Source organism: Scophthalmus maximus, chromosome 22, assembly GCF_022379125.1.
Source record: "Scophthalmus maximus strain ysfricsl-2021 chromosome 22, ASM2237912v1, whole genome shotgun sequence".
Classification (NCBI taxonomy): Eukaryota; Metazoa; Chordata; class Actinopteri; order Pleuronectiformes; family Scophthalmidae; genus Scophthalmus; species Scophthalmus maximus.
The window spans coordinates 7849891-7868294 of record NC_061536.1 but is presented as its reverse complement, the minus strand read 5'-3'; the positions used below and the strand labels follow the sequence as shown (position 1 = coordinate 7868294).

The following is an 18404-nucleotide window of genomic DNA, read 5'->3' as shown; positions in this document are numbered from 1 at the left end:
CAGGAGGAAGGAATTAACTGCTCTCAGCTTGAAGGAGGGAAAGAAAATATGGAGCTGATAACTGCTGCCACAGACACAACTACACATACTCTATTTATGGATATAAAGCCCTCTTTTTAGCAGTATACGTGGTAGGAAAACTGAAAGGACATGTCACAAAAATGTGAAGTTAATGGCACATGTATGTAAATGTCACATATCGTTGGGTATAATCATCATAATGGCATGTTATACAAACTCACAAGAAAACCACTTCCAAAGTCAATCTGCTTATTAGTCACGACACCACTTCATTTTCACGGTATTTATTTAATACATTAATTTCACACTATTAACACTGTCATTTATCATCCGTACACAATCAGAGTAATTATATCGCCATTTAAACGCATAATCACTTACTAAGGTGGTAACAGCGCAACGTCTGATCAAATCAAAGTCTAACAGCTTGTATGAAACTGGACGTAACCAAATAATCAACAGTGTTTTAGTGTGACTCCAACAGCAGATATAATTAACTCCAAGTATTTCTAACATAGATACTGTTGATGGAGCTAGTACAAAGACAGATCATGTTATAATTCTGCCATTCACTCTGACCAGATCCATTGCAGCTAATGAGGGTCTGGAACTATTCGGATGGTTACTCATCACGACATGTCCAAATATAATTATTTTAAGTTCAGCTAATTTCCTCTACTTTTACAGCCAGAAACTTCACTTCACTTGGAGCAAAGAACGTTTGCTAAACCGCCTCTTTACCATCTGTACCAACCGGCGGACAGGCCGACTAGCTACGAGCTAGCTGGTGAACACATCGGAGCATTTTTGCAGCTCAAGAGCAGGCTTCTTCCCTCAGGAGGTGGTGGAGGCCAATGCAGCGCTGAAAGGGAACAACATTTTAGATTTAGATTCATCAGCTGTCCAAAAACAAATCTCATCCAATGTGTGAATAGACAACAGTTTGTGAACATGTTTGCCAACTTGTTGCGGTGGCCAAAAAGTTGATTTAATATAGGTTTAAATATATAACCTAAATTGGACTGATAACACAATGATACAGTCTCCATCTGTTATCCAAGAGGCATGGTCGAGATTGTGAAATCACAGCATGCTTATGAATCCTGAAGAGCCAGTGTACTGTCGCAGCAAACCAAGTTTCAGACGAGAAGATTGACCGAATGAAAGATGTGCTCTAGTTGCCTACATGTCAGCTGCTAAGCAAAAATCCTGTCAGATGCGTCCTTTTTCCGCCCTCTCCTCAATTTGCACTTCACTTAGGGCTGACACTAGACTTAGATGATACAAATCAAATTCTTCTTCCCTTTTATTTGTGTCCTCTATACCTTGCCGTTCTCCCCCAGCCCCATGTGGAGGCCACTATTCAGCCCCGAGTGGAGTGATTTTGTCTCCTGGGTGGCCTGGTTACTACAAAGACTCCCTTAGCTGTGAGTGGGTGATTGAATCAGAGCCCGGACGCTCCATCAAAATCACATTTGACAGGTGGGTGGCATAATTCTTTTCATCCTGCATGTTGTGAAAGCTCTCGGAGCTTCGAACAAGCAGAAGTGTACAGATTGATCAGGATCACCACCTGTTGCTCCTGACAAGGAAACAGTCACAAAACTTAACTTCATGGGGATTTACCACAATAACTTATTGAATTCTATAGGCTGTATCATACATATTGGGATTTGTGTGTTGATCAGGAAGGATGAGAATGTTAGTGTTCTCCGAGCTTTGAACTGGTGATAATTGTGTCTTTAAATCATTTTTTTCATTGTTTTGAGCATCTGGTTCACATTTATTGTATTGTGAGGTTCTTATAACAAGATTTGCTCAACAACCGGTAGAGGGGTTTGGAAGACAGGAACCTCTTACTACTACCTCCTTCAGCATGCTAACTCTTAACAAGGTGGTTATGTCATTGGATAGAATTGGCTGTTGTCAAGTTAACTCTTATGGCTGGATTGGCATCACTCTTCAATCAAAGATATATTTGGTACATTTTGGGAGACATTCTTTGTGAAGGACTCTTCACCATTGTGAGATAGGGGCAAAGCCGCTCAGCCTCTGGCAGAGTTCTGCTCTGTCTGAGTGCTAAAGCTGGGATCATCTCTTGATAGATAACCACTACTTTGAAGCTGTACAATGCAGATTTATGGGGATCTCAAGGAGAAACTGGTCAGCAAAGAGATTCAGCCCTGAGGTGACCATGTGAACCTTCCCAATTGAAAATAAAAACAGAGAAATACACTGAAGCAACAGTATTGACTTCAGCATTGCCTTGACACACTCTGTGTTTTGTCAAGAATGCAACAAACAGACATAGCATAATGTGAAGATCATAAGCATGAACTTTTACCCGTTTTCACCTTGCCTTTATTGCTTTGAATTCAATGCGAAGGCCTCAGGGTTTGATCAAGTTGACAAAATTATTAGCAGCATAAACGTAATGATCAAGAAAATGACTATTTTTTATTATGTTTGTGTTCCACAGGTTCCAGACGGAGTTAGGTTATGACTTCCTTGAGATCCATGACGGGCCAAACCTCCTGTCTCCTCTGGTTGGCTCCTTTAATGGCACCCAGGTGCCCCAGTTCCTGTTCAGCAGCAGCAACTTTCTTTATCTGCTGTTTACCACCGACAACAGCCGATCGAACGCTGGCTTCAAAATATTATATGAAAGTAAGTGAGAGACAAACACAGCATGTGCATGCATATACACATTCATATTCATGTCAATGTCTTCTACAGATCTGAATGATAACATGCAAATAATATATAAAATGTATCTGTATGCTGACTAAAACTGCCAAAACTATGTATATTTTTTGCAGAAATACATTTTCACAGTTTGTCTCACACAGTGCATACACACAGCGGGCCACAACATCACAGCGTTCTAGATACAGTTTTACAAGTTGGTCTCATTGGAAGTCATGACTTGTAAATGTAATGATTGTACAGAACGATCCTATATGTGGAGCCTTCGACCTTTTTTCTGCCTTTTAGAATTTGCAGGTCTGCACAGTTAAAGTGTATGTGCATATCATTAAGAAAATCAAATCATTGGTTTTTTTCTACAGGTGTCACGGTGGACAGCTACTCATGTCTGGACCCTGGTATCCCCGTCAATGGTATCCGGTACGGGCAGGATTTCTCCATTGGGTCCACGGTGTCATTTGGTTGCGATTCGGGCTACAGACTCAGCCACGAAGAGCCGCTCGTATGTGAGAAGAACCACTGGTGGAGCCACCCTTTGCCTACATGTGACGGTAAATATCTCAAAAAAGAGTGCCTGAGTTGGTTGACAAGCCGTGATTCACTGCGTGGAAAACAGAAAAAGAGGTTTATTTGGAATTTTGACACGTCCTTCTTCATCATTAGGTAACACTACAAGCAATGTACAGTACTTTGTAGTTAATCTCTGCTTTACATTATACTTTATTTTTTGTCCAAGGTCAACATGACTGCAGCCCTGCTAATGGTGATATTTTACAGTACAAATGAGCTGTTTTGTCATAAAATGAATTTTCTGCTTTTGAAATTACAATAAAAACGTATCAGACATAAAAGGGAAGAACATTTTTTTTTTAAAGATTAAATCTAAGGATAAGTTCACAAAAATGATTATACTTCTATTTTTGAGACTGAAACAGAATATCTAATTCATCAGCAGCCCCCAAAAAGCTAGGGTGTGTGGAAAAAGATCCATACACACACACACACACACACACACATATGTCTAGTCACATGGACACATAAACGTATACTGGGTGTACGTAGTTACGGCTGCTTTGGCTGATGGGGGATGATTTGAGGAGAAGATCTCTGACCATGTACTGAACATTGTGTGTGTGTGTGTGTCTGCGCATGTATACTGTATTCCAACACACGTATGTGTGTGTGTGTGTTTGTGCGTGCCTCCATGTCAGTGTGGTGCTTTTATCCATGGGCCTCCTGTCACCCTCTCTCCTGTGTGAACTGTGAACACAGGAAGGTTTGAGGTGAGGTTGGCGAGAGCCTGTGTCGGCTGTCACCTCCTCTCTCTTCTCTTTCAAATCAAGGAGTGAGGGAAGTGTGGGGGTCGCTCTCTCTCTCCCTCTCTCTCTCTCTCTCTGAGAGAGGAGAGGAGGAGCAGAATACGAAGGAGGAAAGACAGATGCGGCAGTGCCGCATCAGTTTTGTGGTTGTTTGTTTGGTTCAGCTTGTCGACTCATTCGCTTGTTAACCACATTTGAATTGCACCGTTCCTGGGATTGGTAAGATTTTCCTCCGAGGCAGTTTGAACATATAAACATCAAGCACACTGCCTGGAATTTATGTGCTGACTGCCATTAAGCTGTGTTTACACAGCACTGTATGTACCACACAGGTATAGGAAGTGTTTGCTGCTGCGGTTGCTATGAAATGGCCGAGCGTGATGATTGACAGCTGGTTCACAGTAAACAGCACCAGCTGAGTCAGCCCTGGAAAATGTAGCACAAATCAAACATTGCTCCTACTGCCTATTGAGGGAGATGGAAATAAGCGGCACTCCGACATATTACAGTATGTAGTATACAACATGGTGTCAAGATTATCACAATAGCCAAAAAATAATAAAAAATGTGATTATGTTTTAACAAAAACAAATTAGATTGAATGTAAGCCTGAGGAATCCTAACCAGTTGTATGAATGTTGGTAAAATTAGATAAAGTAACATTCAAATTATTTTTGTCAAACCATTTTTGAAGTGGAATCACTCAACAACACTTCATTCAGCCACCTGGGGAGAAAGAGAGAAAGGGTACAGTGACCTCCGGGGTGCAGTGGTGGAGAAAAAGGAAAGATAGACGGATAGAGAGAATGAGAAAGATAGAGAGAAAGTGGTGGAAAATGCCAGACAAATAGATGTACTGTATTACAGTGTTTTAAATTTCTCCCATTGCTGCACATTCAACATTAAGAGGTTTTCTGGCAGAAAAGTATGAATGATTAATTGCACCGTGTGTGTGCATGCAAGCCTCTGTGCACAGGTCCCTGTCAGGCTGGGCGCGTCTGTATTTGTTTGGATATACATCAGTCCTCACCATTGTTTAGGGGGAAGCTGATGTTGTGGGGAAAAAACATGGCGGTTGAGTTTGAAGATGCCAAGATCCTGTTGTGGTTTGTGTACATTATCAATGTTTGAGTCGTGCATTCCATGTGGTTATATTCAGCACCAGGAGTGGTCTCTACAGAGTTTATTTTGGGTTACAGTTCTCAGAGTCGGTGGTTTTGGTAGAGTGTCCCACTTGAGGAAACTTCAGCAGAACTTTCAGGTCTGACCTTCTCACTGCTGCTCTGCCACCGTTGCACTTTTGAGGTAATGTTATGGCATTTTATCGGTGTATTGTAAGAGGAAATGACAGGCCAGTCGCCCGACTGTAAGATGAACCAACTGGAGCGAGCAGGAAATGAAGCACCCCGCAATACATGCGTGCATTACTATGCATAGAATGAGCAACAGATTTTTCCTGAGCTTTTCCGAGGACCTGGTCTCAGCTCTGAGCATCTCTGTGCCAGCGCAGGTCTTATCCTGCATTACAATGTGCGGAGTTGAACCGTGTGCAGAACTTTCAGGCTCGCCCTGGGGCCATACTGTGAGCTTCAAAATGGAAAAAGTTGTCCCTAAAAACGTCTGTATTGCCTCACGGTTCTGGTTAATGGTGTGCAGTAACAGCTATCGCACAGCATAATTTTCTTTTGGAAAAACAAGCTCAAAAAATCTTCAAGCATTTATTTTCAAGTTCTATTTCATACTGGTTTCCTGCCCCAGAACAAGCTGAGAGACGTACCGTCCCCGAGCAACAAAATCTGCCGAAAAGCTTTAAAATCTCACTCCTCAGCAAAATAAACAATTATTGTCCGATTTGTTGTTTCATGCAGAACTAGGTGTTGTTGTTTGTTTGTTTTTTGCTGCTGGAAAGAACTACATACTTGGACTTTATTTCCAATTTCGAACAATCAACACCACACAGAATGAAAGCCTGTGCACTTAAACGCAATCATTGAATCATATTATGGTCAGTAATGCTGTTGAAGACACATTATGAGAAGTCACTAAGATGTGGAGGGTGTGAAATTTGCAAAAAAAAAATCTAACTTAAACAAGTAATTCCCCAACGTCCCCACGACTTTACACAAATGTTGCAACTCTCAGTACAATCTGACCTCTCTCTCTCTCTCTCTCTCTCTCTCTCTCTCTCTCTCGTATTCTCTCATAGCATTTGTGTGTGGGCATGTGTTTAGTAGCAGTATTAGAGGTCCACAGGGGAACATTATCTGTTTTAGGTATCAACAATCTGATGCTAACCTTCTCCCTTTCTCTACATATATCGCCCTCTCTCCCTCTCCCCCCCTCCCTCCCTCCCTCCCTCTCCCTCTCTCCCTCCCCCCCACGCTCTGTCTCTCTCAATCTATCCAGCTCTCTGTGGCGGAGATGTAAGGGGTCCCTGGGGTACCATCCTTAGTCCCGGCTATCCAGACAGCTACCCTTCATCTCTCAACTGTACCTGGACTGTTGAAGTCAGCCACGGGAAAGGCAAGAGACGCGCACAGATTCACTATAGCAAGGAGCAGGCACACAGTGCAGCTACCGCTGTAATAACATGACAAACTTGCAACTTGCATTAATTCTTTTTCAGTAATGTCTCTGCTTTGTAGCTAAATTCAGAAGAGCATTATAAGTTGCCCAGTGATACTCAAAAAATGTAGATAAATTTGGTTGAAAACAACACTCTTGTAGATTATGATATAGTTACAATAGTTACAACGTGTTTTATATAGTTTTTTTACCCTGTTGTAATATTTGCAATTTTAAATGTGTGATGTGATCACAATGTAAAATGATTCATACAGATTATAATTGTAGGTATTAATGCCTACTGAGACTTAAAGATTCTCTCAAATGTGTGTGTGTGTGTGTGTGTGTGTGTGTGTGTGTGTGTGTGTGTGTGTGTGTGTGTGTGTGTGTGTTTGTGTGTGTGTGTGTGTGTGTGTGTGTGTGTGTGTGTGTGTGTGTGTGTGTGTGTGTGTGTGTGTGTGTGTGTGTGTGTGTGTGTGTGTGTGTGTGTGTGTGTGTGTGTGTGTGTCAAACAGGTGTCCAGTTTCAGTTCAATTCTTTTCATCTGGAGGACCAACACGATTACCTCTTGGTTACCGAGAACGCGAGTTTCCTGCAACCACTGGCACGCCTGACTGGCAACGAGTTGCCTAGCAACATCAATGCTGGTCTCTATGGCAACTTCAAAGCTCAGCTACGATTCATTTCTGACTTTTCCATTTCGTATGAGGGCTTCAACATAACTTTCTCTGGTAATTTACTCACTAATAGTCATGTTGTTACTTTGCAATCTTGATTTAATCCATCATCACTTCAGTCATTTCAAAAAGTTGACATTCTCTCTTAAATCGCATTCAGAGGAAATAATCAGTTTGAAACGGTCGAACAATGGAAAGTTTTTTTTTTCAATCGAAACCAGGCTTTGTGAAAGTGATAACACCAATCAGGAAAATTTTGCACAGGATCAGCCTAGAAACTGATACGAGAAGGATCCAAGACACCAAAGTGAAATAATAGCCTCTCTTTAAAGATAAGAAAGCGGAGCAACATTTCTTCCCAGACAGAGACAATCATTGACTCTTAAAGTGTATTGTGGTAAATGATCTGTCATCGCTTCCCTTCGAGTTGAAAAGTTACTGAAGAAATGTTGTTAAGTCCACTCATACAGCACCTTATCACAGAATGCTTCGCAATGATAAAAGTAGATAAGAATATTGATTTTAAAATGTGAGCCGTCGCCTTTTGAAGGTCTCACAGGTCTTAGGATGTGACGGATCACAGTCACGAAAGCACAGTCTGATTCATTTTAAAGACTAATAATTTTTATTGAAAAATAAAACAAGAAGTTGATTGAGTTGTTTTATGATTTTTTGAGGATATAGTGTGTGGGGGAAATTGGACTGTATTGAAATAAACAGAGAGGCCTTTCTGTTATTTAACGTACCCTCATTACATATTCATGGGATGGACAACGTGATAGAAAAAGTTTTGTATTGTGCAATGCAGGCAAACAGCCCCAAGAACTTCGAACTTCTGCCTCCAAAATGCCTTGAAAGTTTAACCAACTGTTTCACTGTTGAATCCTGATGTATTGACTGTGAGGGGTTGTTTTTTTTCTCCCACAAGTCACAAGGGTCTGCAGCATTGACCCAGAGATACCCGATACTCACTGACTATATGATTGTATCAGTCAGCATACAGTGATCAACAGTGTCAAAACCTGCACTGAAATCCAGCAGAACCAAGCAACTGTGTCACAATGCCATCAAGGTGTGATTTGAGATTTAAACAATATCTGTTTAAGTGGAGTGGAACCAACAGCAGCTATGACTGGACACTGTCCACTTTCTTTCTAAAACTTTAGCTCTCAATGGCTCTTTGGAGCAGTTTTACAAAGTTATAGTGGATTTAAATGTTTGAGAAAAAAACATGTAAACTTTGCATCTTTATTTTTACGTACTTATTTGTTAGTTCGCATTTCCTTTTTTTTCTTGTTTCCATGTCAAAATCAAAAAAAACTAAAAACATGTTTATGATTTTCCAAGAATAAAAATGTTGTAATGTTTTATGGCACGTCAGTAGGAATCTATATTAATACAAAAGTAGGAAAAAATGAGATGGAGATGGATTCATCATAGCCTTATCGGTGGTGTTCTAAAAGTGTGCATGTCACAAGTGCTGTCCCGATCCATAGTTGTGTCACTTTACCATCGCCCTCTTTCAAAAGGACAATTAAGTGGCATGATTAAGACAAAGTCCAGAGCTACATCTGCCACTCATAAATCAAGATCCTTTGCCTAACTGCCCTTTTTACATTGTCTCATGACTTAGGAATAAAAGGTGCACTTGAATCGTTGTACCGCCTCCCAGATGGCATAAGCTGATTCTGAATATGCTGAATGTACCACATGGGAGGTGTCGTCAGAGATGTGACTTTCCAATTGTATCATATCGCCGCTTACTCTGAAATACAAGCACATGATCGGTCATAGCTCCCTGAAGAAGAAAAAAAATCATCAAGTTCAAATCAGGACATGGTGGAATCAACTCAGACTTCAAACTAGTGCTCAAATTCTTATAAGTTCTTAATTTTAGATAATATTTAACTGGACTTTATTCTAATCGCAAGAGCTACTGAATTATTGAAAAGGGCTTCTGCACACACATTTTTCACTTACTTTTGCACTTATCTTTAATTTACACATTTAAAATGTATTTCTATTCCCTGAAATGGTTTTAGGGCATGACTTAAGTCTACTGTATGTACGTACATGGTAGATCGGCCCACTATCTATCACCCTAGTTTTCAGTCAGAAGGTTTCACAGTGTTGAACCATTTATATAATTTGTGGAATTTGTGTATTTGTTATATATTTAATTTTCAATGTTCTTTCTGCAGAATATACTTTGGAGCCATGCGAGGACCCTGGGATGCCTCGGTTCAGCAGGAGAAACGGCTTCAGTTTCGGCATCGGTGACACGCTGTCTTTTTCCTGCAATATGGGCTACCGCCTAGAGGGGGCGCCAGAGTTGATCTGCTTGGGCGGGGGACGGAGAATGTGGAGTGCTCCTCTGCCAAGATGTGTCGGTATGCGGTCATATTACTGTTGTAGTTATATGTGTGACAGCAATGTCACACTTCAGAGGTAATGAAATGAAAGTTTCGAGAGGTGTGAAAGAATTTGTTATCATTACATATGAATACCATGTAATATGTTCTGAAGGAAATGGAGCATGGAAAGTCGATTTTAAAGTTTAATCTGTCTCATGTCATTGATTTTTCAATTTTTTTCAACTTTTGAAATTTGTTTTTTTTAATACAGTTGTAGCGTTATGGCAGAATTGAATATGCACTCTTAAAGAGGACACCAGCTCCTATTGGAGCAATTCTATTGGCCTTAAAAAAAAGCCTTGACTTCTGATTCAATTGATCTCAGTTCTGGACGTCAAAGTAACACAGGTCACAACTGGGTCCAATTGAAAGACCGTTTATTAACTATTATCTGGTGACATGGAATAAATGCAACAACTGATAACTAATTGGAACAAGGGAACAATCATAACCAAGAGATGAAATGAGCAATGTTGGGCCAGTAACCTGACATCTTTTCCCCAGAGGTGTCATTGGTTGCGTGGCGACAGAACCTTTGCCAGCTTTCTCAGCTGTGCAGCCGGCATATTTTTTACGGGTTGGCGGTGGTGGAAGAAGGTGCTGACTAACACTAATGACTATACTTTGCTGAGAAACTTATTGAAGAAATTGCCATTGAGGACAAAAACTAAAGAAGACATTAAAGCTAAGTGGTGGTAATGGTTAAAATAAGAAATGAGAACATTGTCAATACAAACTTCAAAGTCAGTGTTCATCTGGTTCAACTTGCTGTCGATTTTGCTTCGGGATAAAGCTAAGGACACAGACACAAAGAATAAAAAAGAAGTGCAAAACACCAAAAGGTGAGATAGGAAGAAGAAAGTAAATAGGGCAAAAGGGAGGAAAGGGAGAGATGTGCAAAGTGGGTCTGTCTGTCTTCTTAAACCACCCTAAGCAGTGAGTGAAAGGAAAGTGGGAGGAATACAGGGTTTTTGCGTGAGTGCCTTTGCAAGTCCATGGTGTGAGGAATGGGCCATGGTGGTAATTATAGTCCTTTCATGTTTTTTCTTTGAGGGAAGTAACATTCAAATATTAATCAGATATGAGTCCTTCCATTCTTTGGAGATTTTGGTTGTTTGCTTCCATTTGCCTTGTGTCCAGTCAATCCACCAGGCCTCTATGTTAAATCTCCAGAAGCTGGTCTGTTGGGGGGGTGTCTTGTTTCGGTCATGACGTCCAGGTTATTCTGGGTTCTTTAATAGCCTGCGTCTGATGCAAGACCTGGGATGCCTGTTCCACACGGAACTAAAATGACTCTGAACTAAGACGGACTTCCACAGGCAACAGTCTTCTTAAAAGCCCCATATTTTTGTTCAGTGTTTTGGCCTGTTCACCCTCCTGTCATCATAAGTTTTACTATCAAGGACTTTCTCAGAAATATGGTTCCTGAAATTTTTCAACAATACACTTTTAGGATGTATCCCAGATGCTGTTTTTCAAAACAGGTTGAATGAACTGGCGTGATAAAAAAAATCTCTGAAACAGAATGTAATATCAGACTGCATAATACCTTGGATGCAAGAAAATACCAAAGTAAGATTTGTTCATTCTAAGAAGGTGTTATATTGATTATTTCCGTCCTGTAACTTGAGGTGATGAATTTACATCTCCTGCAATAACCAGATCTGGTCGAAAACAGTCGAGTTTTTGTGAAGTGACAAAATGAGCATTAGGTGTAGATACATGCCACATGCAAGCAGCAAACAAAAAGACTCATGTCGATACAACATGAAGTGAAATTCAAATTGCAGAGAACCGTGCAATATCTCTCACCTGGATTTAAAAATTAGCTTCTACTAAATTGCTCTTCGGCCATATGATGGGCCTACCATCTGTCTCTCAGTAGACTAAGTCTTATGTAAACCCTGAGTTCACCTATGAGGATTAGTACTGTGTACTGATTACTTCAGGGTCTTTGTAAGAAAGAAATTTGGGTTGATTTGAGCACAAAGGCAGAATCAATAAAGGGCAACAATAAAAGCACCGCAGTCGTTTTTGCGGGATTGTTTTCCGCAACACTGTGAGAGGTGTGGGACTATACGGGTGCAGCATGATAGACATGTAGTTAAAGAGCAGATTCGGTGTAGAGAATATCGTACAAAGCCACATTTATTTTCAGCTTTGCGTGATGTTTGCGGAGACAGCGTTTACGTCTTTGCATCGTTTGCTCTTCAACGTGCAAAGACTGATAACGCAAAAGGGTGCTGGATTTGCACGCTGGTGTTGAACGGCATTGGAGCAGTTTGCTATATTTAGTTCCTGTATGCTGTGTTGCATTGCTGCATGATGTGGTGCACATCACAGAGGAAGAGCAAAGAGGAGAGGAAAGGGAAAATGTGAACACCTCCCATGTGCTATTTTCGTATCTTTGCTATGCAAACTTTTGATTGTTTGGTCGCTTTTGTTGCCGCCTCTATGAAGTTAAGTACACCAATCACGTAGAAAACAAATGGGAGGTGTTTTGTTTTATGATTTTAATTAACTAAATGATGTACTTTACAGCTTGAAAGTGTCGCTCTGGTTGCCTGCGTTTGAGGTTTTACACAAGGCGGTAGCAGATCTTACACAAAGGAGTTGGAGTGGAATCAAATAGATGTCTCTTCCTTTTCAGAAAGCAGATCTTTTATTTTTCCGCTCAACTATTATTTCTGCACATTATCGCGTATTTTACTGACGCACATTTGTTAAGGGACAGCATTTAGGAATTGCTGTGGGATTCATGGGAAGTGGAAGACGAAGGTTGATCAGAGTAGTGGAGGGTAAAAAGGGGGCCACTATTCAGAGAGAGGGAGAAGGATCAAGAGAGAGGGAGTTAAAGAGGAGAGGGAGAAGAGGTAATTTTCTAAATGGAATCTCTAGCAGCGTGATTTATTGACGATATGGCAGCTGTAATATGGCTATTACACCAGCAGAGACATAGAGAGGGCGGAGAGCGATACAGAGAGTGAGAGAAAAAGAGGAAAGGGACATAGATACTGTAGATAAAGAGGGCACATGTGAGACGTACACAGAGCGATCTCTTTTGGTAAATTGGTTTCGGAATTTTACTACCAGACCGTTCCCTGCGACAGGAGTGGATGGTTGACGATACAGCTGTTTAGAGGGGTTGTTAAATGACTGTCATGCACACACACTTACACACATACTAGTCCTTCTGTAGTTGTTAGGACACAGTGCTTTCCCTAGACCCCTTACCCTGGCCTCACCCCAACCCTACACCTAATTCTAGCCCTAGCTTACTACCAAGTCCTGACCCTTTCCCCATATAGTCACACCACATCACTCTTTATGATTCACAACCATGTGTTCATACTGTCTATGTTTGAATTATCTCTCGTTTCTGTGTTTGTCATCAGCGGAGTGTGGTTCTTCAGTTATAAACAATGAAGGGATCCTTCTCTCGCCAAACTATCCAATGAACTACGACAACAACCACGAGTGCATCTATAGCATCCAGGTAATAAATCTGTACATCTTTTGATTTACCTCAAATATGCCTTTTTTGCTGAGTAAAAGCAAGTGCACCTCATTCTGGCTCCCCGTTGTTTAAGAGAAGGTAACAGAGACTCACTATGTCCCAAGCTGAGACCAATGTAAAAGGTTTTATGAAAGCTGGTCGAATTTATTAGCAGCATTGAAACCTCTTTGAATTCATTTTGTCGGCTACATTGTCAATAAATCTATTTTTGAATTTCATGTGGACCCTCAGGTGCAGGCTGGGAAAGGCATCAACATCTCTGCGAGAACCTTTCATCTGGCCCAAGGGGATATACTCAAGGTGAACACACATGTTAACACACACATTTGTGGTTCTTCTGTCACCTCTCTGTCTGGTGTCGGTGTCAGTGAGGATCTACAAAACTTTGCTCATTGCTAGTCCTCCTGAATTTGCATCGTAGATGCATTGAACTGTTGTTGTTGTTGTTGTTGACAGATTCACGACGGCAAAGACAACACAGCCCATGTTCTCGGAGCGTTTACAGGATCGTCTATGTTAGGTCTGACGCTCATTTCCACTTCAAACCATCTCTGGCTAGAGTTTTACAGTGATTCGGAAAGTACGGGAGAAGGATTCAAGCTGGTGTATTCAAGTAAGTTTACAGCTGGCATGGCTAACCTGAAGCAAACCTTTGACATTGACATTTTACATTATTCAATAAAAGCCCCTTACCATGCTGAAGTTGTACTTCCAGCAAGAATGTCTAAAAGAAATCGATTTGTCGTGTTAAATAAAAGTGGTTTCAGAACATTTATACATTTAAAAACTGGAATGTAAAATGAAGTATATACATAGACTGTAATTTTGTAAGATGACAGTTCAGTCTCTATCTTTTGGATTTCATCCTATGTGCCTATGTTCCAATGATTCTCACATGCTCTAAAATATTATTTAGATTGAATTATAATAACGGCATTTCACATGTTTAACACGACTTACAACAAGAGCACTATAGATGACGGGAATGGAAAACGACAGCACACGAGACCAAAGCTAGTCGTTATCAGAATCGCTTCAGTTCGGCAAACAAAAATGCCGTGTGACAGCTGTTCTAATTCCTGACGAATGTAACGTACTCGCTGAATCAATCAAACTCTAAATGGTTCCAATTTGTGAAAGCATCAAATAACGGATTATTAATTGCGCCACTGAAACGTGTCATGTTAGATTAGCAAAGTTTTCAGAGAGCTCTGAATTCAGCGTACGACGGGGGTGTTAAAGGTCAAGAAAAGTTTTTGTCAGTACCCTCTTCGATGCATAGTCTGAATTTAAAAAATCTAATTGAATAAATGGAGTCATGCAGGATCATTTGCATAAAGCTTTGAAGTCGCATTGTCTCTGCTGTGTGAGGAGAGTGAAGCATCACTTAGCCTACTTCTCTGCACCGCAACTTTCCCATACTGATGCATATAAAAGTTAATTTTCCATACAAACAAAAGACAATGACTCGAAGAGCATGTCTAACACACAGAGAGCAATTTCAGATGGGCAGCCATTCACACCAGATGTCAGGGTGATGGCAGATGTGCTCAGATTGCAGGATGGTAAACGTACCTTTTTAAAGGATTTAGGCATGTGCCTACTGCAGTCTTCCAGGAGATGACTCAAATCCTGGCGCACCTTGTCTTCCAGGTAATCCCGAAGATCAAATCCTGGTTGGAGTCTAAGAGGGATAAGCTATTTATACACCTCTTCATATCCCGCGCTTCAAAATTATGCACATGAATAAACAGAATATTCTGAATATGACCATAAAAACTGATCATAGACAGACTGTGAAGAACAACATAAAATTGGATAAGGTGTATACAAGCTCCAATATCACTAATATTGTTATGTCTCATATATTTTGTTCAGTTATTTTTTTTTATTAAATCGGGATGAGAGGGATCTGTGATATTAGCAAGCTCGTAAACAGAATACTAGATATTAAGGGAATGTTGCTGTGCATCTGAAGAACACTTATTCGGGTTTCTCTTGCGGGTCTCGGACGTCCCTCGGCGAGTGTTTTAAAAAGTACACACTTCAAAGAACCTCCTCTTTCTCTCCCTTTCCTCTGTCTAGGCTTTGAATTGTCTCACTGCGAGGACCCGGGCGTTCCTCAGTTTGGCTTCAAGGTCAACGACCAAGGTCATTTCTCTGGGAGCAGCATCACATACAGATGTGAGCCCGGATACACCCTGCACGGAGCCTCTACGTTGAAGTGCATGACGGGCGAGAGGAGAGCCTGGGACAACCCTCTGCCTTCTTGTATCGGTATGTCTCTAACCGCCTGTCCTTAAAGAGATGGAGTGCAGTCGCTCCAAAGCTCTTTTGGTAAATAATATGATGGAAGGCGATTTCCTTTGGAAACACCTCCGGGAATTCCTCGTTATTTCACACACTAAAATGATTTGACAGTCTTTTTTTGCGCAGGGGGCTTTACCACCTGAACTGCCGCTGCCCAGTATATCCGTTCCTTTTCTGCGGTGATCTCTGGTGCTTCAGACTGTCCTCACGGTCGCCCGGGCTCTGCTGTGTACCCACTCACATACAAAAACACACAGATCCAACCTCGTTTTGTTTTACAGTTTGCCTATCTCTCCCTGTTTTTAACCTATATTTTCGTCATTTTTACTCCACAAAGGGCTAACGGCGGACGTCTTTGTTAGTATTGCTTCAAAAACACATTTTAACTACTTTTAGTTTGCTACTGACCACTGTATCAAAGCATGGGCTATTTTGAGGAAACAATAAAACCTACTGGGCAGCAAATCCCCTTTCGAAATATTTCTGAATATTCCATTGCAACACCATTGTCTCTCTAATTCATTTTTTAAGGGCTTCAAACTCATGGGAAATCATAACCACACCACAGTCCCAAAAATCAATGTCGACAGGCCAATAATTGTGTTCTTCTGGATATGCAATTCTCAACTCACATCAATATATTAGTATGTTGTGTCTCAAATGCTTTGATTTGTATATTATGTCAAGCTTATTTGGAGAGATTTTCATTTCCTTCTCACAGATATTTGGTTGAATGGTTACATTCTCTAATTAAACCCAAACAAATGCTAAGCCTATACAGATCCACGCACAAAATGGCTGCAGCAGCTGTGCCCAAGATGGGAGCTATAAGCATAACAGCAAGCCCAATGTTTTAAGCACCTTCTTGCTTCATCGCTGCCTCGGAAATTTCAGATTTTTGGATTCAGCTCTTAAGACTCTTTCCTTCTCAGTATCAATAATGAAAGACTCATAAAACCACTGCCTGATATTCTTTGACTTTATATTTTAGCAGTGACACACTGTGACCTCAGCAAACCTCCAGTCTTAATATTATATTGCTTCTTATTATTACTCAAAGTGTTTCCTCTTTACCCCATTGCTTTTCTGCCTTTCCCTTCTCTTTTGCCTCCTCTCGTTCCCCCCCAATCCCAACTCTTAATATTGCTCCTATTACCCAAGATAATGTATTCCAGTGATGAAGGGAGGTGAGCCTGGGGGAGGAGAAACATGGGGAGGGAGGAGAAGCAGAGAGGGGATGAAGATTGTGAAAATATATAACCAAGAGAGACAAAGAGAGATGGGCAAATTATTTCCTGTTATATAATGTGTGGTGGTTTCTGTAGGGAGAAAATGCAGTACCAGAACTTTGTCTTTTTTTTCCTTTTCACTTTTCTTCCCGTGAGCGAGGGAGAGAAAGACAGAGGGACACAGAGGAAGAGAGTTCACTCCTTTTTTTCTAAGTCATTTGTTTCCGTGGTGATCGTTTAATCACTGCTTGTGGCTACTGAGCTGCGCCTAGTGGATCTAGTGGCCTTGATAAACAGTTACCATGGGCCCTGTTTTACCATCCTTCTCAGGTGATTTGATCACAACTGGACAGCTCCAGGTACAGATGTGAACGCACCAAAGACGTTTTGAGGACACACATAAGATCTATATTTCCACATGGCCACGTTCTTTTAGCAGTGTGAACACAAATGCATCCTGGGCCAGATTGAAGGAGCGCGCCTACTCAGCTAACGTCCTCTAACCTGCAACAGTTTCATAATGAACTGAGAGTATTTTTAAACTTCCCAGTGTTTGCCTTGCATGGATTTTGTGGCCAACGCCACAACATTAACATTGGCGGCTTCATATTGATTTTCAATTTCTTTTTACTATTCCAAATGTGTCAAATCTCAAAATTTCATAGTGGAGCTGCGTACAGTGCATTGATTAGCTCAGCCCCTCCTTCCGTCCCATCTCTCTCTCTCTCTCTGGCTCTTACAGACACACAAACACATTGACAACAAACCCCATCTGTATAATTGGACTGACTAAAGACAACATCATTTGGTCTTTGCGAACCGAAAGGATGCACATGTTTATTTGCATATAGAGCGGGGAAGTAAGATCTGATCACAAGTGGCCACTGGACACACACGTGGAGACGCATTGTAATGCCAGCTGTGAACAGACGTACTCAGGGCTGTCGTGATCGGATCACTCGTGACGCATGCTAATAATAATAATAGCTCTGAACAGGGCCATGGACGAAAAAAACAGTTGTCAACTTGTCATTTACAGTATTTACACGTACACACTTACATGCATACTCAATCATCAGTTGCTTATGTTTTCACTAGAATCAATGGTATTTGTAACATTGTGTTGACTTTGCATGTCACACATTAACAGTCTAATGTGTCTTCTGTGCGATTCCTGCAGCGGAGTGCGGGGGACGTTTTAAGGGCGAGTCTTCGGGGAGGATTCTGTCTCCTGGATACCCGTTTCCCTACGACAACAATCTCCGCTGCACCTGGACCATTGAGGTGGACTCAGGAAATATTGTTAGGTAAAGTGGATCTTCCCGGTCTAGTTATTTGTTTTTGCCCATTTCAATACTTTTGTGAAACTTTGAAGAATAACTTCCCTTGTGTTGGAGTGTTAATAGCTATTCTGAAAATGTGATTACATATAGGTATGAGAATAAAATTACAAATGCTGTGTATGCATTGTGAAAATTTCATCTGACATTACTGCCTGGATGTTAAAATATTATGTTCAACACATTTTTTATATAATAAGCATATTGTAATCAGGGCAAGTTTGTTATAGAAACAATGGTTACAAATTAAAATTGATAGGGCAAAGAAAATAATCTTACTTGGGCTTATATACTTCCACAACCAAA

General features: G+C 40.9%; 1 protein-coding gene across 1 annotated transcript in view; it reads left to right on the top strand.

The window, feature by feature from the left end:
- LOC118292237 (CUB and sushi domain-containing protein 3) overlaps nucleotides 1–18404 on the top strand; it is a 288046-nt gene that overhangs the window by 209067 nt on the left and 60575 nt on the right. Inside the window, exons 17-27 of the mRNA XM_047330255.1 lie at nucleotides 1365–1503; nucleotides 2501–2688; nucleotides 3090–3278; nucleotides 6453–6569; nucleotides 7127–7342; nucleotides 9490–9678; nucleotides 13098–13198; nucleotides 13451–13519; nucleotides 13676–13832; nucleotides 15305–15496; nucleotides 17939–18065. Of these exons, the coding sequence (XP_047186211.1) occupies nucleotides 1365–1503; nucleotides 2501–2688; nucleotides 3090–3278; nucleotides 6453–6569; nucleotides 7127–7342; nucleotides 9490–9678; nucleotides 13098–13198; nucleotides 13451–13519; nucleotides 13676–13832; nucleotides 15305–15496; nucleotides 17939–18065 (1684 nt within the window). The remainder of the gene's footprint in view (nucleotides 1–1364; nucleotides 1504–2500; nucleotides 2689–3089; nucleotides 3279–6452; nucleotides 6570–7126; nucleotides 7343–9489; nucleotides 9679–13097; nucleotides 13199–13450; nucleotides 13520–13675; nucleotides 13833–15304; nucleotides 15497–17938; nucleotides 18066–18404) is intronic.